Source organism: Bos indicus x Bos taurus, chromosome 2, assembly GCF_003369695.1.
Source record: "Bos indicus x Bos taurus breed Angus x Brahman F1 hybrid chromosome 2, Bos_hybrid_MaternalHap_v2.0, whole genome shotgun sequence".
Lineage (NCBI taxonomy): Eukaryota > Metazoa > Chordata > Mammalia > Artiodactyla > Bovidae > Bos > Bos indicus x Bos taurus.
Genome location: NC_040077.1, coordinates 127,072,584 through 127,092,694, shown reverse-complemented (window position 1 = coordinate 127,092,694; position 20,111 = coordinate 127,072,584). Strand labels below are relative to the sequence as shown.

Here is a 20,111-nt window from a genome sequence, read left to right as displayed (position 1 = left end):
TAATAATAAATTAATTTAAAAAAAAGAATTAACATTTACCCTCGATTGTTGAGTATATGTCCCAAGTCAATATCCAGAGTCAAAAGGGATCCTGTCTACCCCGGGGTATGAGATCAAGTTCTAATGCCTGAGTCTCACCAGCCTCCCACTCACCCTGACTCCCGCAATTCCTCTTGACCTTGAAGCCTCCATGTCACCTCCTGTGGAAAAGAAAAAAGTGCATCAGCTGCTCCTCTACCCTCACCTCCACCTGGGGTTTAGTGAGTCTACTCTTAGAGTACTGTGGGTGCTGAGAACATTTCAAAAAGCTGTACTGTTCTCTTTCCTTTTAACCTGGGCCACTGGAAAGCCCTTCCCCCCCTTTTTTTAATTTGAAGAAGAATAAGAGGGAATGAATTAGCTAATGGGAATCAAATGGCAATAGTTATCCTGGAAGGAAAAGTCCCCCCGACTGCAGGCTAAATGAAGGAAAAGGGATCTAATTTTTTTTTACAATCTATTGTATTTTTTTTTTTTTACAATCTATTTTACGAGACACTGGATTTCCTTTTCCAAAGATCGTCTGAACTGGGATAAAGATTTATGTGCTCAGGCACCTTAGAACAGTGTGCTTCAAAATGAGGGTCATTAGCCATTACGGCTGTGCTGTCCATTCCAGTAGCTACTAGCCACGTGGGGCTTGTGGCCGTGCCTGAAATGTGGCTCGTCTGAATGGAGACGGGCCATAAAGGTAAAACGCACTCTGGGTCATGAAGACTTGGCATGTTAAAAGGAATGTAGCCTATTTCATGACTGATGTTTAAAATAATAACAGAAATGATACTATTTTGGATATATGGGATTACATAAAATATATTGTGGAAGCTAACCTGAAACATTTCTTGAAGTTAAAAATGTTTTCAAAGCCCTGTGGTCTCAGCAGCTCAACACAACACCTATCAGTTCCTCATCTTAGCTCCATGCCAGGGCAGCCAAAGCAGATGTGCAGAAGGTTCTGCACATTATAGTCACACGGGGACTCTGGCTGATGGAGCAGCTGCCGCCTTGATCCCTGTCAGTCACCTTGCTAGAGGGAAAGCCAGCGCTCTGGAGGGCATGGCGCTGACAATTAAGCCTCCTGGCCTAGAAGTGACACCTGTTGCTTCTGCTCACAGCTCATTGGCCAGAACCAGTCACATGGCTTTACTTAACCACAAGGGGGCAGGGCGAGCCTACCCTGTGCCCAGAGGCAGAGCTCCAGCAATCCTTGGTGGACGTGATAAGCTTGTTTCTACCAGCTTTTTTTCTTTCTTTAGAACATACAGAATTAAATGATAGTAAAAAAGTAGAATGGAATAGAAAAGTTCAGACAGCCTCACAGATTTTTAAAAATTATGATTGAGGCTCAGTAAATATTAATGAGATGGTGAAAATTCTTTCTCAAAATGGGTCATAACCACAACGAACGTGTCTTTTCTGCTTTGTCACTAACAAAGTGCTTGCCCACTGGTTATCTCATGTAGGGTATTATGCGTGTGTGCTAAGTCACTTCAGTCATGTCTTGACTCTGCTACCCCATGGACTGTAGCCAGCTAGGCTCCTCTGTCCATGGGATTCTCCAGGCAAGAATACTGGAATCGGTCACCATTTCCTCCTCCAGGGGATCTTCCTGACCCAGGGATCAAACCCAGGGTTCCTGTGTCTCCTACATTGGCAGGCAGATTCTCTACCACTGAGCCACCTGGGAACCCCATGGGGGTTTCATGGGCCCCCCTTTAATGGATGAAGAAACTGGCTCAGAGAGGTGAGTGGTCTGCCCAGGTCTCACAGTCAAATGGCAGAGCTGGGACTTGGGACAAGTAAGATAATTAATGGAACTTCTGCATCAAACCCCAATCTTTCTTCTCTTTCACTTATCAACCCTGCTAACTTGCAGTCCCATCACTTCATGGTAAATAGATGGGGAAACAGTGGAAACAGTGGCTGACTTTATTTTTCTGGGCTCCAAAATCACTGTAGATGATGATTGTAGCCATGAAATTAAAAGACGCTTACTCCTTGGAAAGAAAGTTATGACCAAACTAGACAGCATATTAAAAAGCAGGGACATTACTTTGCCAACAAAGGTCCGTCTAGTCAAGGCTATGGTTTTTCCAGTAGTCATGTATGGATTTGAGATTTGGACTATAAAGAAAGCTGAGTGCCGAAGAATTGATGCTTTTGAACTGTGGTGTTGGAGAAGACTCTTGAGAGTCCCTTGGACTGCAAGGAGATACAACCAGTCCATCCTAAAGGAGTTCAGTCCTGGGTGTTCATTGGCAGGACTGATGCTAAAGCTGAAACTCCAATACTTTGGCCACCTGAAGAGCTGACTCATTGGAAAAGTCCCTGATGCTGGGAAAGATTGAGGGCAGGAGGAGAAGGGGACGACAGAGAATGAGATGGTTCGATGACATCACCGACTCGATGGACATGGGTTTGGGTGGACTCTGGGAGTTGGTGATGGACAGGGAGGCCTGGCGTGCTGGGGTTCATGGGGTTGCAAAGAGTTGGACACGACTGAGTGACTGGACTGAACTGAACTTGCTTTTCTTTATTTCTTTTAATACTAACATTTAACATATACTGAATTTGTACTATTTTCATTGCTATTTTATAGCCAAGGAATCTGAGGCTCAAACAGATGAGATGACCACTCAAGGTTGCATAGCCCCTGGTAACCTTGGCAGGACTTGGGTTCGTGTGCAGGTCTGTGAGAGTCAAGGCTATAACTATGATGTTGTTGTGCCTCTCTGGCTTACTGGCCTGGTGCTCGGAATCATTTGAATGACATAATGGATAAGGTTGTGAGGGAACTCCCCATGGTTGTTTGTTTGGTTTCTGTGGTCCCAACAATCCCTGCTTATATTCCTAATCCGAGAGGGACAGATAGTTTGACACCCTGCATAGAATCTGGAAATTCAGTCACCTGGGGACATTGAGAAACAGACACACACACACATTAAACAAGATAAAGGTTCCCTGATATTAGTAAGTAGAACCAGATGACCAAATTATGCCAGGGTTGCATTTTAAAGATTGTGTTTCATTTCTAGTTTTGTGGGGTTTAGGAGTGTAAGCTTAATGAGATTCAAAGATATTTATTTTACCTTCCCTTTAAAAGTGCCAGAACCATAAATAAGGATAACTAACATTTAGATCCTGCGATATGTCAGGCATTCTGCTAAGACATTAACGTGGATTATTTCATTTAACCCTCACAACATCAGTGAGGTAAATGTAACCCAGGGCTGTGAAAGTGAGAAGAACCCTTATTATATGTGTGGAAGTGGCCTCAACTGGGATTCTCAAGTACTGACAAGAGCCAACTTCTGCTCTGCCTCTAACAGCAAATTACTTACAGGCATCTTGATCCTTAGATTTCACGCGTGCAGCATTCTTCCTTTGAGCTGGGTGATCTAGAAACTCCTGGAGAGGAGGGGGTGGCCTGAGCAGTGCTTAGTGCAAGAGGACTGCATCAATAGCACTATTATTTTAATCCGGGTAGAGGCCATATTTTTTGAAATGAACATTGGTGTGTACAGTCTGACAAATGAGATCCTCATAGGGACCATGGACAGAGTATTTGGAATTGGAACTTCCCTGGAAACTTGGACTTACAAAGTTTCAGTTTGCTCCCTAGCTTGTTTGCTACTGGGAAATGCAGCAGCACTAATTCTTCCATAACATTGGTTCCCATTTATCCAGTGCTCACTATGTACCAGACTCTGTACTAAGATATGTACAACAATTAGCTCCGTTAGCCCCCATAACCACCCTGTGTGATCATCCCCATTTCACAGATGAGGAAACGGGTGCTTCAAGACATGAGCAATTTCCCCAGCGTCTTGCTACTGGTGGGAGATGGAGTCCAGACTGGTGCTCTGATTCCAGGGTCCTTGTTCTTTTTACTTTTTCTTTTTTAAATTATTTTGGCTGCACCGGTCTTCGTTTTGGTGTGTGGGCTGCTCATTGCAGTGCACGAACTCACGAGGGTACAGGTTCAGCAGTTGTGGCATGTGGGCTTCTCTAGCTAAGCACATGGGCTTAGCTGCCCCACAGCATGTGGGGTCTTAGTTCCCTGACCAGGGATTGAATCCATGTCCTCTGTATTGGACGGCAGATTCTTAACCACTGGCCCACCAGGGAAGTCCCAGGGTCCGCGTTCCTCCAACCCTGCTTTCCCTTGTCTAGCATACCAAGGACTTAGTTTGGGAGGTAGATCAGAAATAAGTTCAACCCGGACTCTGCTCATGAGCGTAACATTTGCTTCAGGCTCTTTTTGACCAGTTATCTCAAGTAATCCTCACATCATCTTTCTGAGGTCTGTGTTACTATTCACCCCACTTGACAGATGGAGAACTTGAGGCTCAGAGAGGCCAGATAAGTTGTTGTCCAAGAAAAACGAGCTAATGTGCAGCAAAACTAGGATTCAAGCCCAGGCATCTCTGACTTCAAAGCCTTGGTTTTAAGCCAAGGTTTCTCACCCTTGGCACAGCTGACACTGGGACTGGGCAACCAGCAGGGAGGGGGGCGCTGTCCTGTGCACTGGAAGATGTCTGATGGCATCCTTGACTTTAATCCACCAGATTCCAGCAGCACGCCTCCCCCAGTTGTGACAACCACAATTATCTCCAAACATGGTCAGTGTTCCCTGGGTGCAAAACTGCTCCCCATTGAGAGCCCTTGCTTCTGACTGGCTGACTGGGCCACCTCAGGACTGGGGACTCAAGAAAGAAGAGTTGAAAGAGAAACTTCATGAGCGTGAGAACAGATATTCTGGCTCTGTGACCCCGAAATTGGCCACCCCCTGCACAGAGAGGTATCTGCAGCCTGCAGGAGAGAACCTGAGACAGCTGCAGGCACTTTTATCTCTGGACCAGCCTAATGTGCTCTCACCCGATACCCAGCAGCCCCTCAGACACCAGTCCCTGTCTTGCTCGTGTTGAATTTGTCTGGAGGCCATTAAAGAAGCTGCCCGACGGTTGTTTCTTGGCTCAACTTAGCTTTATCTCTAAGAATCTGCCTGCAATGCGGGAGACCCAGGTTGGGTCTCCTGACTCAATCCCTGGGTCAGGAACATCTCCTGGAGAAGGAAATGGCAACACTCTCCAGTATTCTTGCCTGGAGAATTCCACAGACAGGGGAGCCTGGTGAGTTCTAATCCATGGAATTGAAGAGTGGGACACGACTGAGTGAGTAACACATACAATGACCGTATGAGATTCAGATCCTTCACCAACTGCATAGGAGCTTCTCAATGAGCAGATGCAAAGCCTCTTACAGCAAAATTCACTGCTCCCAGCTCAGCAAGTTCCTCTGTCCCCTGGCAAGTTAGAGACCCGGGAATCCTTGCAGCCATCTCCCTACCTATCCAAGCCCAATCTCAAGCCTTCACCCAGTCCTCTCAGTTCTGGATTCTGAGCATGATTTGGATCCTGTGGGCCGGTCCATCTCCCACTTCCCCAATCCAAGCCACCATAGGCTATTGCAATATCCTCTGAAAGGCACCCACTTCATTCACTCCTGCCTTCCATTCTGTTTTCAATGAGCTACAATAGCCTTTTAAAAATGTTAATCAGAATCCACCCACCCACCCACCCCTACACACACATTCCTGCTCCTGCCCTAAATCATTCAGTGATGCTTCCTGTCTTTCCCTTCCACTTGCTCTGCTCCAGACGTACTGACTAGTCTGTTCTCAAAAGTTAGCATATTCTCTCCCCACCAAGACTTGTGCGTATGTTGTCTCCTCAGCTTCGGTGTTCTCACCGCCACTCTTGGCTTAGGCAATCCCACTTAGAGGATGTCTTCCCTGACCTCTTCTTCCTCAACCCCCGTCTAGGTCCAGATCCATCATTCTGAGAGCAACATCGCTCACTTTTATCTCAGCTTGCAGATTTATTGGGGAGATTATTTATTTAGACTCCTCTTCCCCTTAAGACTGTAATCTCCATGATGGGAACAATGTATCCATCTTTGCTCCTCATTATTTTGCTAAAGCCTAGTATATTGCCTGGAACATAGCAGGTACCCAATACATACTTACTGAATGGCTGAGTGAACTCATATAATCCTCCCAACAAGCCTGTGAAAATTCTGCCTGAGGCCAATGTTCCTTCCCAGCTCTGACTTCCTTCAGCACCTGCTCTTTAGGCATTGTAAAAGGGGAACAATAGACTCAAAGACTCAAGGGCTCTGGAGGCTGACCAGCTGGGTTCAAATCTCTCTACTGCCACTTCCCAGCTGTGTGACACTGGGTAAGATCCTTAAAATCTCTGTGCCATTGTAAGGGTTTGGCACATAGTATGTGCCCCATTAAGCTTAGTTACTATTGGTATTATTAACAGAAAAGAGCATAGATCCCAGCATGGATGAATCTGGTTTTCTCTTATATTTGCCATTTTTTCCCCGTGTGATCAAGTCGTTTCACACCCCTGAGCCTGAGTTTCCCCATCTCGGTACCTGGGATCTTTCAGAGACAGTCACTGTGAGAGCAGACAGGATGAGAGCAGAGCAGCACAGGACGCAGTGCACGGTGATTCTCTTCCTGGTGCTGAGCGAGTTCCTGTTGCCTCTTAGACGAGAAGCTCCCTGAAGTCAGGCTTCACACACCTGCCTTATTTAGGGCTGTTTTCCCCAACCCCCGGCACATAGTAGGTGTTCAGTAAATAGCTCTTTACTGAGAATGAATCCATACTAACCGGGACCATGCTTTGCTCATCTTTGACCAACCTGAGACTAGGCCAATACCTAGTATCTAATTTCAATAAATATTTGTTGACAGAATAGATTTTAAAATGCTATTTATTTCTGTTCCCAGTCCCACTTGAGTTTCTGAACTGAACTGAGATACTTTTTAACTTATCCTAAATCTCTCTCTAGCCTTAGTATTCTTATTTGTAAAATGAGCCTGTTAATAATATCTACCTCATTAGAATGTTCTGAAAGTAAATGAAGCAACATGTTTTCAGCACATTGAAAATGTTGGTCCATTATTATTCTCTTCCCTCAGCGTTAGTTTCCTCATCTGTGAAATGGGCATCCACTCCCACACCTCTGCATTCATTACTCAACAAACACAGCACTCACGTGCCAGATATTGTAGTTAAGACTTAGGGCAGTTAGAGAGGTGAACAAGCCATGCATGGTTCCCGCTGTGAGGAACTAAGTCTGCTGTGGGACAGCCTATCAATAGTAAAAATCCAGTGAGAGAAGAGGCATAATGTGTGTGAGGTCTACAGAGGTTAGGGATATGGATGTGGAAAGGGACCTCCAGATGGGCCCTCAGCCAGCTTGTTCAGTTCAGTCGCTCAGTCGTGTCCAACTTTTTGCCACCCCATGAATCGCAGCACGCCAGGCCTCCCTGTCCATCACCAACTCCCAGAGTTCACCCAAACTCATGTGCATCAAGTCGGTGATACCATCCAGCCATCTCATTCTCTGTCGTCCCCTTCTCCTCCTGCCCCCAATCCCTCCCAGCATCAGAGTCTTTTCCAATGAGTCAACTCTTCGCATGAGGTGGCCAAAGTACTGGAGTTTCAGCTTTAGCATCAGTCCTTCCAAAGCTTGCTAGGGAGATTATAGAAGGTTATGGGATCACCAACGTCATGAAATCACCAATATGACATCGGTTTGAAATGGAGTTGTCCCCCCAGGCTCTGTTGTTGTTGTTGTTTTTGTAGGCTGTCTGTGGAATCCTGCTGCAGCCTCACTTTCTACGCCAGCTCACCAGCATACCAGAGATTGGTCACTGTGTCACAATCACAGTGAGGATCTAGTTCAAATAGCCTTCTGAGACTCTGCCGACCCTCCTCCCCTTCTCCTGGGTCCTCCCTTCTCAGGGGACTGAACAGTGACTTCCCCTGTACTCTCAACGTGATATGCTGTGGGGTGCTTCCAGTGCCTGCTGCCTTCCTGTCTGGTTCTCCAAAGACAAGCCTCCCTCTGCCCAAGGTGGGTCCCAGTAGGGAGACGCTTGGGCATTGGAGATTGGCAAAAGCCTGGCCAGATCTCTGGGCTCCTGCATCCAAGTGGACTACATGCTTGTCTCTGATGTTCACAGCTGGTTCCAGGCACCTGACTCCTGACAGTCAAACTCATGAGAGACTGAAACACCTCAACTGGCCTTTCACATTTTTAAGTTGGGTGTGCTTGTAGGGTGGGGAGAAACTATGTATCTCCAGTGACCAAAATATTTGCACCTGTTACCCAGAGCAATCTTTTATTTTCAACGGAAAGAAACTGACATGCCAAAGGCATTTAAACATCAGGGGAGGGTCTGTTGTCAGTGGCCTGGCCAGAGGCAGAAGGATGTCCGAGTCCCACCAGGCCTCAGGGAAGAAGCAAGATTTATGAGGTGAGAGCCCGCCTGGGCCGCTTCTGTTGGAAAGGCCTCCCTGCAGTATTTTCTGTCTCATCAACGCTGCATTTCATTTTAAATTGCAGCTGAAAGCGGATATTTTCCCTCTTGCCTATTACACCTCTTAATTTGTCTCTCCCTCTGCTGTTATTTGTCTCTATAAAGTGTTTTGCATGAAAGACCCACACAGCATAGTGTTTCTTTGCCTTGAGTTAGGTTTAATAGGAGGAGAAGAAGGGAGGAAAGGGTGAGGGCCTTGGGGTGGAGACCCCGGTGTCTCTACGTCTGGTAGTGTGTACACGTGGGTGTTTCTTGGACCTGTTGTGTAAGTATCATGTGGGTATGTGTGTACGTGTCACTATTTATACTAATACGTAAATTAGTACATGTATAATATGCATATACATCTACATGCGCTTTGGTAAATCAGTTCTACCTAAATTAAGCGTAAGTTTGTGTGCATGTACACACCCACGTGTTATCTCCGAGTGCATCTGCATCTAGGCGTAGAAGCACACACGTGCACATAAACACACGCAGGCCTCTGGGTACGCGTGTCACATGATGTGTGTGGTCTTCTACGCAGACGACCAAGGTTCTTTCTCCTTCCTTGCCCTACACTCCGCTGCGGTTAGCGTCTCTCCCTGCCCCACCCAGGGGCCCCGGCCTGGTTTCGGGCCATAGGAAAAGGAAGGCAGAGTTGTGGTCTGCCGGTGCGGGGGCGGGGGGGAGGGGGGCGTCCGGTGGAAACCCTGCCTGAACTCAGCCCAACCGTGGCCACAGCTCCCTGGCCGGGGGCTTCAGCCAGCCCTTCCTCACAGCCGGCCACAGCAGCACCTCCACGGCTCCCGCGGAAGCTCTGGGACCCCCGGGCAAGCTCCCGGCTCCCTGCCAATTCTGGACTGGCACTGAGGGGGTGAGTGAGGTTACCGAACGGCCGCCAGGGTCCTAGCAGACTGGCTGGGTCCCCTGCCCGCTCCAGGGGACCAGCAACCTGAGCCGCGCGGGTGGGGGCAAGAAGCGGGGCGGAGGTGGGGGGTGTCTCGGTCGCTCACAGTCCGGCGAATGCTGGGCACTAACCAATGGGGGACCGCAGCCCAACGGGGATCCCTGCGAGGCAGCCAATGACCTCGCGCCGCTCTCCACCCCCCGCCCTCGCCAACCCCGCGCAGCTGGACCATTGGTGCTGGTGGGCTGGGGGGGGGCGTGTGCGCGGCGGCGCCGGCCCTTGGAGGAAGGGGGCGTGGCTTGGAGTCCCGGGCCCTCTCCTGGACTCGGGCTTAGGCCCCTGCACACTCCCCACCCCGGGTCGCCAGGCCAACTGGCCCGGCTGCGGCGCCGTGGCGGCGGTGGACGGCGAGGCGCGCGCAGTGGGCGTGGCCCGAGGGCGTGGCCCGGCGGGAGGCGGGGCCGCGGGCGCTGCCTCCGTGAAAGCCCGAGCTGCGGCGGCGGGGGCGTCCGGACGGTGTGTGCGCGCGTGTTGGGGCGCAGGCTCGGCAGCGGCGGCGGCTCAGTCTGCGGCGGCGGCAGCGGCCCGTCTGGAGCGGCCGCGGCGAGGAAGCCAGCTGCAGCGGGGGAGGCGCAGCCGGGACTACGCGCTCAGCGGAGCCGGCGGGCACCGAGAACAGGTGATCCCAGCGGGAACCCGGAGCCCTACGGAGAGTTGGAGGGGCGGGAGCCCGCACTACCCCCCCACCCACCCCATCCCCAGCGCAGCTGCAGCCGCCCCCGCCGCTGCTGGTCGCGAACGGCACTACGCCCCGGACCCGGCTCAGGCATCCCTCCGCTCCCGGGAGCCCCCCCAGGCCCCTGCCTCGCCTGGCTCAGAAGTGCCTGACCACCACCACCCCCAGCTCCCCGGCGCCCGCCCCGCGGCGGAGCAAAGTTGTGGACGTGTCCCGATAGCCAAAGCCCCCAGCGCTGTCGCGACCCGGCCGCTCCAGCGCTCTCTCGGAGCGCCACTGACAGCCCGGCCGCGTCGCCCCCCCGCCCCCGGGAGTCGACCCCTTCGGGAAACTGCTTCTGAGGCTCAAACTTTGGGCCGGGGTGGTTGGGGGTTGCTGAGGGCGGCTCAGCTCGGGGACGAGGCCTGCGGGCGCCCCTCCTCGTGGACAAGCCTGGGCGCCTCGGACGGCATGTGACGGGCTTCGGCGGCGGCCGCAGCGCGGGAAGGGGCGCGGGCCCCGCGGACTCCGGCCGCGGCGAGGAGGGGCGGCGCGGCGGCCGGAGGGAAGGCTGCGGTGCGCGGTCGACCCTCGCGGGCCCGGGCCCCGAGCCTTCCTGCCTCGCTCGCCCGGGCCCCGCCGAGGCCGCCGCCGCCGCCGCCGCCGCAGCTCCCCCTGTCCCGGCGCGGGAGGACTCTCTCCAAACTCCCTGAACTCCGGGAACAAGCCCCCCGAAAGGGCGAAACTCTCAGGGACCCCCACCCCGGGCGCCGCGCCCTCGACGACCTCCGCTCGCCGAGCCCAGCTGCTGACAAGTGCCTGGACTCCGAAGACCTCAGGAGCTCGGCCGGAGCTGAGCGTGCCCCAGGCCCGTGCCCGGTCAAGATGCTCGTGAGGAAAGTGCCCGGCTTCGTCCCGGCTTCCCCGTGGGGGCTGCGGCTGCCGCAGAAGTTCGTCTTCCTCCTCTTCCTCTCCGGCCTGGTCACCCTGTGCTTCGGGGCCCTGTTCCTGCTGCCCAACTCCTCTCGCCTCAAGCGCCTCTTCCTGGCCCCTCGGACCCAGCAGCCCGGCCTGGAGGCGGTGGCCCAAGTCGCCAGCCACCCGCGGGCCCGCGGACAGGAGTCGCCTCCCAACCCGGCCCCCGCGGCTCCAGCCCCGGGCAAGGATGACCCCGGCAGCCAAGCCAGTTCTCGGCGCAGAAAAGGGTGGCTGCGCCGCACGCACCCCACTGGACCCCGGGAGGAGGCCACGGCGGCCCGGGGCGGCGGCGCCACGGCCCTCAGACCCCAGGAGGGGAGCGTTCCCTCTGGCTTTGACTTCAAGGCATTCCGGAGCCGCCTCCGCCACCCGGTCCTGGGGACTAGGACCGACAGGAGTAAGGAGCCCCAGAGCCTAGTTCATACCCAGCGGGAGAAAATCAAGGAGGTAAGGACTCTCCTCCTCCTTCCACAGAATATTTTAAAAGACGGCTCTTGTGCTTCCACCCATCCTCCCTCACCCCCAGTCACTCCCCGGCTCCCTGACCTGCTCGAGGCCCTCCTCCCAAACTTCCCACCTTCACTCCTTCCTGCACACTTTTCCAGTGCTGGGTTCAGTTAACCATCCACATTCCTGATAGATGGTAGCTAAAGCCCTAGACCAACTTTCCCTCACCCCCAGCTTCTGGTCTTTTCAGTCTAGTCCTGAGCCCAGGTGGGCCCTGCTCCCTCCCTTTTGGAGATGCTAATAGGATTTCTGTGGAGTGCTGCATGCATGCATGCATGCTCAGTCGCTTCAGGCGTCAACACTTTGAGACCTCATGGACTGTAGCCCACCAGGCCCCTCTGTCCAGGGCCGCCTCGAGGCAAGAATACGGGAGTAGGGTTCATTAATGGGCACCCTTTCTGTTCCAAGGGGCCAAGGGCCATGTTCTTTCTCACTGTGAGTCCTTAAGTCATGACATCTCCTAAATCCCTTTAGGATCTGCTACCTAGAAATCCAGAATTTGGGGGATACTTGATGTTCTGCAAGTATTTTGTAATCTAGCCAGCAACCCACAAGCCAGAAGATGTCCTACATTCTTACTGTTTCTATTGAGCTTTGGAACAATTGTACATAATTGCATGTGATACAAGGAGCAGTGATCAATAAGGTAGTGGTAATGATACAGAAGTTCTGAGGTTATTGGCTTAATGAAGCAGGTCTTGGACTGGTTTCCTTTAGGGATTGTACCAGAGAGGGGTTAGATGGATCACTTTGAGTCTGAATCTGAGTCCTAGTTTAACACACCAAAAGCAAATGCAGCCTCACCATGGCTTGGAGACAGTTGCCAAGCCGCCACTGATAACTAAATGTTCTGCTCAACCACTGTTAGAGCTGCCTGCTGTTGGAGCCGCCTGTGAGGATTTTGCCCAGCACTGCGGAGGGGGCTGCAGTGACACCCGTGGACCACGAGGGGGCTGTGGGCAAGCAGTGGGCCAGGGTCTCCTCCCTAGAATCGAGAAGATCTTCCTCAGTCCCCGTGGACCCAGAAGGAAAGGACTGCTTCTCTCTGGACCTCTTGGTTTGCTGCAGAGCAGTCAGCAAGTCTGCTGTGATTTCCAGGGAGAGCAGGCAGCAAGGGTCAGGACCTGTCCTGCCAAGATCTGCTCAGAGCCAGCTGAGAGCTGAGCTTCCCTCCTCCCCTTGTCCAGTCCACCCTCTCTCCCAGCACCCACCTCTCCCCTAGTTCTCTCTGCTGTTGTAACTCAGCTTTCTATGCTAAGCCCTGTGGAGACTCTATCTTACTGAATAACTGGCAATCGCTGGACATTTTGTGATGTCAGGATCGGAAATCACAAAGAGGAGTCCTTGTTTCTTGTGTGCAAGTGTGCGCTGTCAGTTTCCAAATCCTTACGGAAATCCCAAAGGTTAACTGAAGCTTAGAACTTGCAGTAGCTAAGAAAGGGGCATCATTTCTCCCCCATTGGTTAAGAAGCTGTGTTGTTGAATACTCACCTGAACCACTCCAGCTCCCTTTCCTGAAACTGCCTCTGAGCACATTAACCCTTTCACACCTCCTCGGAAGGCAGTGACTCCCAGTGAAATCACATATAAAGTGCATGCATGCAGTTTTTCATGGGGTGTGGAGCTGCCATTAGATTTTCCAAAAGATCCCCCAAAGGATTAGGAATTAACTACTGTCCTCTTTGGAAGCAGTTCGTTCTGCATTTGCATCTAAGACTGTGACCCATTTCTGAAAGCCTGTGGTTGGGAGCCGTGGTAGGAAGAGTGGGCTGGTCAGTGGGGAACCAAGTTCTGCCCCTCTATACCAAGAGAACCTCCCTTGAGGGCAGAGGCTGTGGGCAGTGACTTGCTGCAGTGGCTGGAGATGGTGGGAGGTGTAGAGATTCTGCTTTGCAGTGAGTATAAAGTAACACAATGGGTGGAGGTCTGTGTCAGTTGCCAGGTGTCTGGATCTTTCCGTCTGGCGTCTCTGTACACCCCTGGTAGTAGGTAGAAGCCTGCTTGTCTGTACCTTTGGTTGTTCAGTGAACCCGCTCTTACAGTTTTGAAGACCGTAAGCTCCTCAGAATGGAGGGGACAGGACTGCTATATATGCTATTATGTTTTGAAGCCTGTTGTCTTTTCACATGTCTTGAGTTTGGACCCCTCCCTTTCCCACCTCCCCAAATAACCACCCCCCAAAAAAATGCGGGCAGTGTCTGGTTTAGCTGTTAACACAGAGTTAACTTCCCTGGTGTCCCACCTGATGAGGAATGCGTTTGACTGTTGCTGGAGGATGTCTTTATTTCCTTCTCATTTAAATTTCTATCTGTGCCAAGCCCAGGGGTAGATCATTTTAGAAAGGTGCCTGTTTTCGGAAAAGGGACTGCTGCTTTCCTCTCTGGCTTGCTTATTTCCAGACATGGATTGATTAGACCCCAGGAGCAGAGGGGGAGCTAGCATCAGATAAGAAGGGCTCTGTTCTTATAAGATGAGGTTTTTAAAGCAAAAGTAAGCATCAGGAGCGATTCAGAGAGGGTGATAAATGAGAGTGAATGACGACTGGACACTCAGGCTCTAGATCAACGAAGTATACTTATGAACATTCTGGTGTGAGAGATGGACGTGGACACAAGGTCTCTGCTGATAAGATGAGTTGAGGCTGCCTGTTCTAGTTGTTCACACATCAGGAAACCATCTGTCACTGGAACCAACGATTTCTCCTCACTTGTAATTTTGGAACCTTGGAGGAGGCAGTGTGGTGAAAAGGGGAACCCAGAGAACATAGATTCAAGTGTCCGCTCAATCATCAGCTGTCTGACTTTGGACAAGCCACTTCCTCTCCTTCCTGGACCTTGTTTTTCCTCCTGTAAAGTGGAATGAGAGAGAGGGAAAGAGACTGGTTACGTAAACGCTTGCTTCCAGACCCGGCCCCTAAGTAGACTGCCAGTCTGGCCACGGGCTCCTTAGCAGTTGGGCTTTTCCCAGCCCTGTTTTCAGCATGTCTCAGTTCCTTGAAGTTAGGGACAGTGTTGTGCCTTGTTGATGATGGTCATGTGTTCACTGTTGTGTCCCTAGCACCACATAGCTAAGTATTCCTGTTACACGTGTTGAACTTCAGAGATGGGACTGAACAGTGACAGAGCCTCATCTTGGGCTCATCTTGGAGAGTAAAGGGGTCGGTAAGAATGAGAAACGGCTTACTGACTGCCTTCCCTTACAGATCTGATGATAATGTAGGAAATTATTGTTATAATTATGTTAGGGTCATAGGTAGGCTGCTATTGAAGTTCAATAGACCTTTCTCACATATGACAAGAATTGATGCTTTTGAACTTTGGTGTTGAAGAAGACTCTTGAGAGTCCCTTGGACTGCAAGGAAATCCAACCAGTCCCTCCTAAAGGAAATCAGTCCTGAATATTCATTGGAAGGACTGATGCTGAAGCTCTAATACTTTAGCCTCCTGATGCAAAGAGCTGACTCTGATGCTGGGAAAGATTGAAGGCAGGAGGAGAAGAGGACGACAGAGGATGAGATGGTTGGATGGCATCACCAACTCAATGGACATGAGTTTGAGTAGGCTCCAGGAGTTGGTGATGGACAGGGAAGCCTGGCGTGCTGCAGTCCATGGGGTCGCAAAGAGTCAGACACGACTGAGCGACTGGACTGAACTGAACACATGACAAGGGTTGGGAGTGAATAGCTTGCCAGGCTTACATCCCGATGAAAGGTTTCAGACAGTGTTGGGTCCTACTAATGATGGCTGGTTGCTAATCTAAAGAACCTCAATTGTCTCTTCCGGTGAAGGGGGCTTTTGTTAGAGGGAATTGGTCAGTGAGAGTGGGGCACCCATATAAAGAATGTGCTCTTCTGCACCACTGTATGTGACAGTCTTCTTGGGTGTCCTGCCTGGGTTCAGGCCCTAGCCAAGCCATCAACCCTGACCTCAGGTGAAAATTTCTGTTTGTCATTGGGCCTCAGTTTTCACAGTAAAATGAAGGGATTGGCGTTTAGGGAAGTCTTCTCTCCCATCTGTTCCCACTTGCTTTATTTATGGATCTGCCCAAGCACCTAGGATAGGATCTGACACTTCACTGGAGCCCAGATACTTGAATGAGTGGCTGCAGTAAAGATCTTTAACTAACAGTTAAGATTGCTGGTGGCAGAAGCCAGGTCTTCTTCCTGAGGGTACCTGGAATTCCAGGAGTTGCAGAGCAGAGACCACAGCAAGGTTTGGGGGCTCAGCAGCTCTGTGACCCAAGAAGCCTTTTAGAAGTTGCAGTAATTTTCCAAGCGCAACTTGAGGGGACTGGGGAGGGGGCAGTCATGAGTAAAATCTTTCATGCCTGGATAGCAGGCATCTGGAAGATGCCCGAGTTACCTTGGAGTCCTGAGACTTGGCAGAGAGTGCCCCAGCTCTTGCCTTCCATGCCTGCTGTCTTAAGCCTCCAGGACATTGCTGGTTATGATGTGTGACTATGTCCAGATAAGTCATCTTGGCAGATGATCTTTGCTCCCCACTAATGGGCTGGTTTGTTAGTCACATGTGGTTTCTCTGTATATCTGATTTATCACTGCTAGTCTCAGGGACAGGTAGGAAAATTAAAGGGCTTTGTGTTCTTCGTAGCATGTGAATCTGAGCCTGTGAGATGTTCAGGATAATTAATATTAGGAACATCTTCAGATTTAAATAGCTTTCCTTCGAAGAGCTCTATTTGAGTTGAAAATCCACCAAAGATTTTTACCCCCTTGTCCTTCAGTTTCTCTCCTGATGTATTTTCTGCTCTATGGTACATTTAATATAGACAAGAAGACTGGCCGATAAGAACTGGACAGGTCCCTTGGGAGACCCTCACATTGTATGCCCAGTCACACACTTCATCCTTTTTAAGTGCTGCTTAGAACTAAGAGGACTGCACGTAGAGCAAAGCTTAGACCTTGTCCCCACCGGGTCTACGACTTAACAACCGCAGGTTGGGTGAGTCTCTCCTTTCGTCGTGAGCTGCACCATTATTCTGGGGACTTGGTGCAGGCGTTCCGGAAGCAGTCATTCCTCAGGCCTCTCACCTTTAACTCTGTCCTTAGTGTTAGGTTTAGAAACACGTAGTGCAATGACTTTTAAAAGTCAGCTGCTTATTTCACACTGTTGTTAGCAGGGGGGGCAAGAATATAGATTCCCTGCAGTTTTCAGAGTGACTGATTTACATCCGAGCTCAAGAAATGCCTTTTCTCTAGCTCTCCCCGGAGACTGATCCATTACTCTACCAAAAATAAATATTGTGATATATATCACGCATAGTTTGCTCAAAGGGACTTACATCTTTTCTCTTATTGAAAAAAATAAATCAGGCTCACAGATTGGAAAGCCCCATGCAGGGAAGCTATTTGGTAATCTAGGTGGGCAACCGGCCTATGGGTACTGCCTCTGGCGTGCGGAAGGCGATTGCCTCTGCACCCTAAGTCGGATCTGCACCAAGAGAGGTGGCGAGGGCTTCAGGAAATTCTCTCCCTGCCTTGCTTTCATTGGCCAAGTCAGGAAAGCTTTCACAAGAGCATGATGGACAGGATTCGAGAGAGAGTGGTGGGCACTTGTTATGTTAACTTTAAAAGATGTGCCATACATGGAGCAGGCTTCCGTGATAGCTCAGCTGGTAAAGAATCTGCCTACAATGCAGGAGACCCCGGTTTGATTTCTGGATCGGGCAGATCCCCTGGAGAAGGGATAGGCTACCCACTCCAGTTTTCTGGCCTGGAGAATTCCATGGACTGTATTGTCCATGGGGTCGCAAAGAGTCAGACACGACTGAGTGACTTTCACATACATGGAGCAGGAATGAGTGTCCTGAACTAAGAATGATTATTATTCTAGTTCTGTACAACTGCAGCCCCAAAAAGACCAGGCTCATTGAAACAGTAAGCTCTGGTTCTTCATTTTCCACTGTCTCAGCACCAAGGCCTTATGAACCAGTGCTTGCATACTCTGGGGAAAAAAACAGATTTTTTTTTTAAGCTCTGAATTCTCAAGGCACATGATGGTAAGGAAAAGAAACTGGAGATTCCTTAAGAAGTTCTGAGGACCCAAGGATCCAAGTCCCCCTTCCCTCCTTCACCCCCACTCAGCTCTGGTGGCTGGTTAATAGCCAAGGCAGTATGGTTTTGGTTCTCTTAAACGCAGGGTGTGGCTGAGATAGCTGGAAGTCAGGCCTACCTTTTGGTTTCTCCATCCCCAAAGAAAACCGAAACCATGGAGACCACAGCTATAGGCTGTGGCCCAGTGTGGTGGCCCAGCTGTACATGTTTCTTCCCTTGAGAAGGCTGTTTTCTAAGATCTGGGTTGAGGTCTCCCCACACTTGACAGGCAGGTGGTCAGAAGAGCCCTTATTCACAAGAGAGTCTGGATATGTCTCTTAACTCTGAATTTTCATTAATTAAAAGCTGAGGCTAGGGCGGTTGTCCATCTGTTTTAGTGCAGTATTGCAGTGGTACAGAAGAAGGGCATACTGATTAGTGTCCTTAACTGATAAGCAATAATTATGCTTTTCCCTGGCATGCTCTGGGAGTCAGCTGCTCTGTAGATGAAACTTCTAGGTAAATAGCTTTCACTGAATAACAACCATTTTCAGTGGCTGATAGATTTTTCTCCCCTCATTTCACCTCTCCTGTGACTTGGGGGTCACCATAAAATCCACTGTGCAATACATCACATCCCATTAAGCCCTGATGAATCATTTAGGTAAGACTGTTGGTCTCTCACTACCTTATTTTTTTTTTACAACAACCCTGTGAAGGAGGTGGTGGTGGTGGTTGTTTAGTTGCTAAGTCATGTCTGACTCTTTGCAGTCTCATGGACTGAAGCACACCAGGCTCTTCTGTCCTCTACTATCTCCTGGAGTTTGCTAAAATTCATGTCCATTGAGTCAGTGATGCTATATAACCGTCTTATCCTCTGCCGTCCCATTTTCTTTTTGCCTTCAATCTTTCCCAGAATCAGGGTCTTTTCCAATGAGTCAGTTCTTCACATCAGGTGGCCAAAGTATTGGCGCTTCAGCAACAGTCCTTCCAAAGAATCAGGGTTGATTTCCTCTAGGATGGACTGGTTGGATCTCCTTGCAGTCCAAGGGACTCTCAAGAGTCTTCTCTAACACCACAGTTCAAAAGCATCAACTCTTGAGTGCTCAGCCTTCTTTATGGCCCAACTCCCACATCCATACATGACTACTGAAAAAACCACAGCTTTGCCTCTACAGACCTTTGTTGGCAAAGTGATGTCTCTACTTTTTAATATGCTGTCTAGGTTTGTCATAGCTTTCCTTCCAAGGAGCAAGCATTTTTCACTTTCATGGCTGCAGTCACTGTCTGCAGTGATTTTGGCCAAGGAAACTAGTTATTTATTGAAGTGTAACTTACATATAGGCAAATGCACAGATCTTAAATATACAGTTTGCTAAATTTTAACAACTGCAGAAAACCGTGTAAACCACACCCCTAGGAAGATATAGAACATTTCCATCACCCAGACAGTCCCATCTGCTCCTTCTCAATCAGTCCCCCATCATCCATACCCAAACACTGTTTTGATTTGTCGCCAGAGATTAGTCTCACCTGTTCTAGAACTTCAACTAAATGGAGTAGTACAATACATGCCGTTCTTTGCAAAACTTTATTTCACCGAGGCTAATGCTTCTGAAACTCATTCATGTTGTGTGTAGCAGTATTTCGTTTCTTTTTGCTGAGATGTATTTCACTGTATGAATATCCCACGATTTGTTTATTCCTTCACATGTGGTTGGACCTTTGGTTGTTTCCAGTGTTTGGCTATTATGAATAAAGCTGTTACGAACATTTTACGCACAAGTCTTTATGTAGGTATATTTTCATTTCTTTTGTGTCAACATCTAGGAATATAATTGCTGGCTCACAGAGTAAATGTTTGTTTAACTTTGTAGGGAAGTGGAAACACGTTTCCCAAATAGTTAGACCGTTATGTACTCCCACCAGCAGTGTGTGAGAGCTCTGCATCGTCGCCTGCACTTGCTACTGTCCACCTTTTTGGTTTAGCCATTCTATTTGATGTATAGTACTGAGCGCCGAAGAGTTGATGCTTTTGAACTGTGGTGTTGGAGAAGACTCTTGAGAGTCCCTTGGACAGCAAGGAGATCCAACCAGTCCATTCTAAAGGAGATCAGTCCTGGTGTTCATTGGAAGGACTGATGCTGAAGCTGAAACTCCAATACTTTGGCCACCTCACGCGAAGAGTTGACTCATTGGAAAAGACCCTGATGCTGGGAAGGATTGGGGGCAGGAGGAAAAGGGGACGATGGAGGATGAGATGGCTGGATGGCATCACCGACTTGATGGACATGAGTTTGGGTAGACTCCGGGAGTTGGTGATGGACAGGGAGGCCTGGCATGCTGCGATTCATGGTCAGAAAGAGTCACACATGACTGAGCAACTGAACTGAACTGAATATTAAGTTGAAGTTTTAATTTTCGTTTTCCTGTTAGCCATTGTTATTGAATATCTTTTCATATGTTTATCTGCCATTTCTTTATCTTCCTTTTAAGGGTATGTTCGGATCTCTTGCCCCACCCCCCCTTAAAA

General features: G+C 49.8%; 1 protein-coding gene across 1 annotated transcript in view; it reads left to right on the top strand.

Moving 5' to 3' along the window:
- The first annotated feature begins 10,736 nt into the window (after positions 1-10,736).
- MAN1C1 (mannosidase alpha class 1C member 1) overlaps positions 10,737-20,111 on the top strand; it is a 151,575-nt gene continuing 142,200 nt past the window's right edge. Inside the window, exon 1 of the mRNA XM_027519995.1 lies at positions 10,737-11,469. Within this exon, the coding sequence (XP_027375796.1) occupies positions 10,930-11,469 (540 nt within the window). The 5' untranslated portion in view covers positions 10,737-10,929. The remainder of the gene's footprint in view (positions 11,470-20,111) is intronic.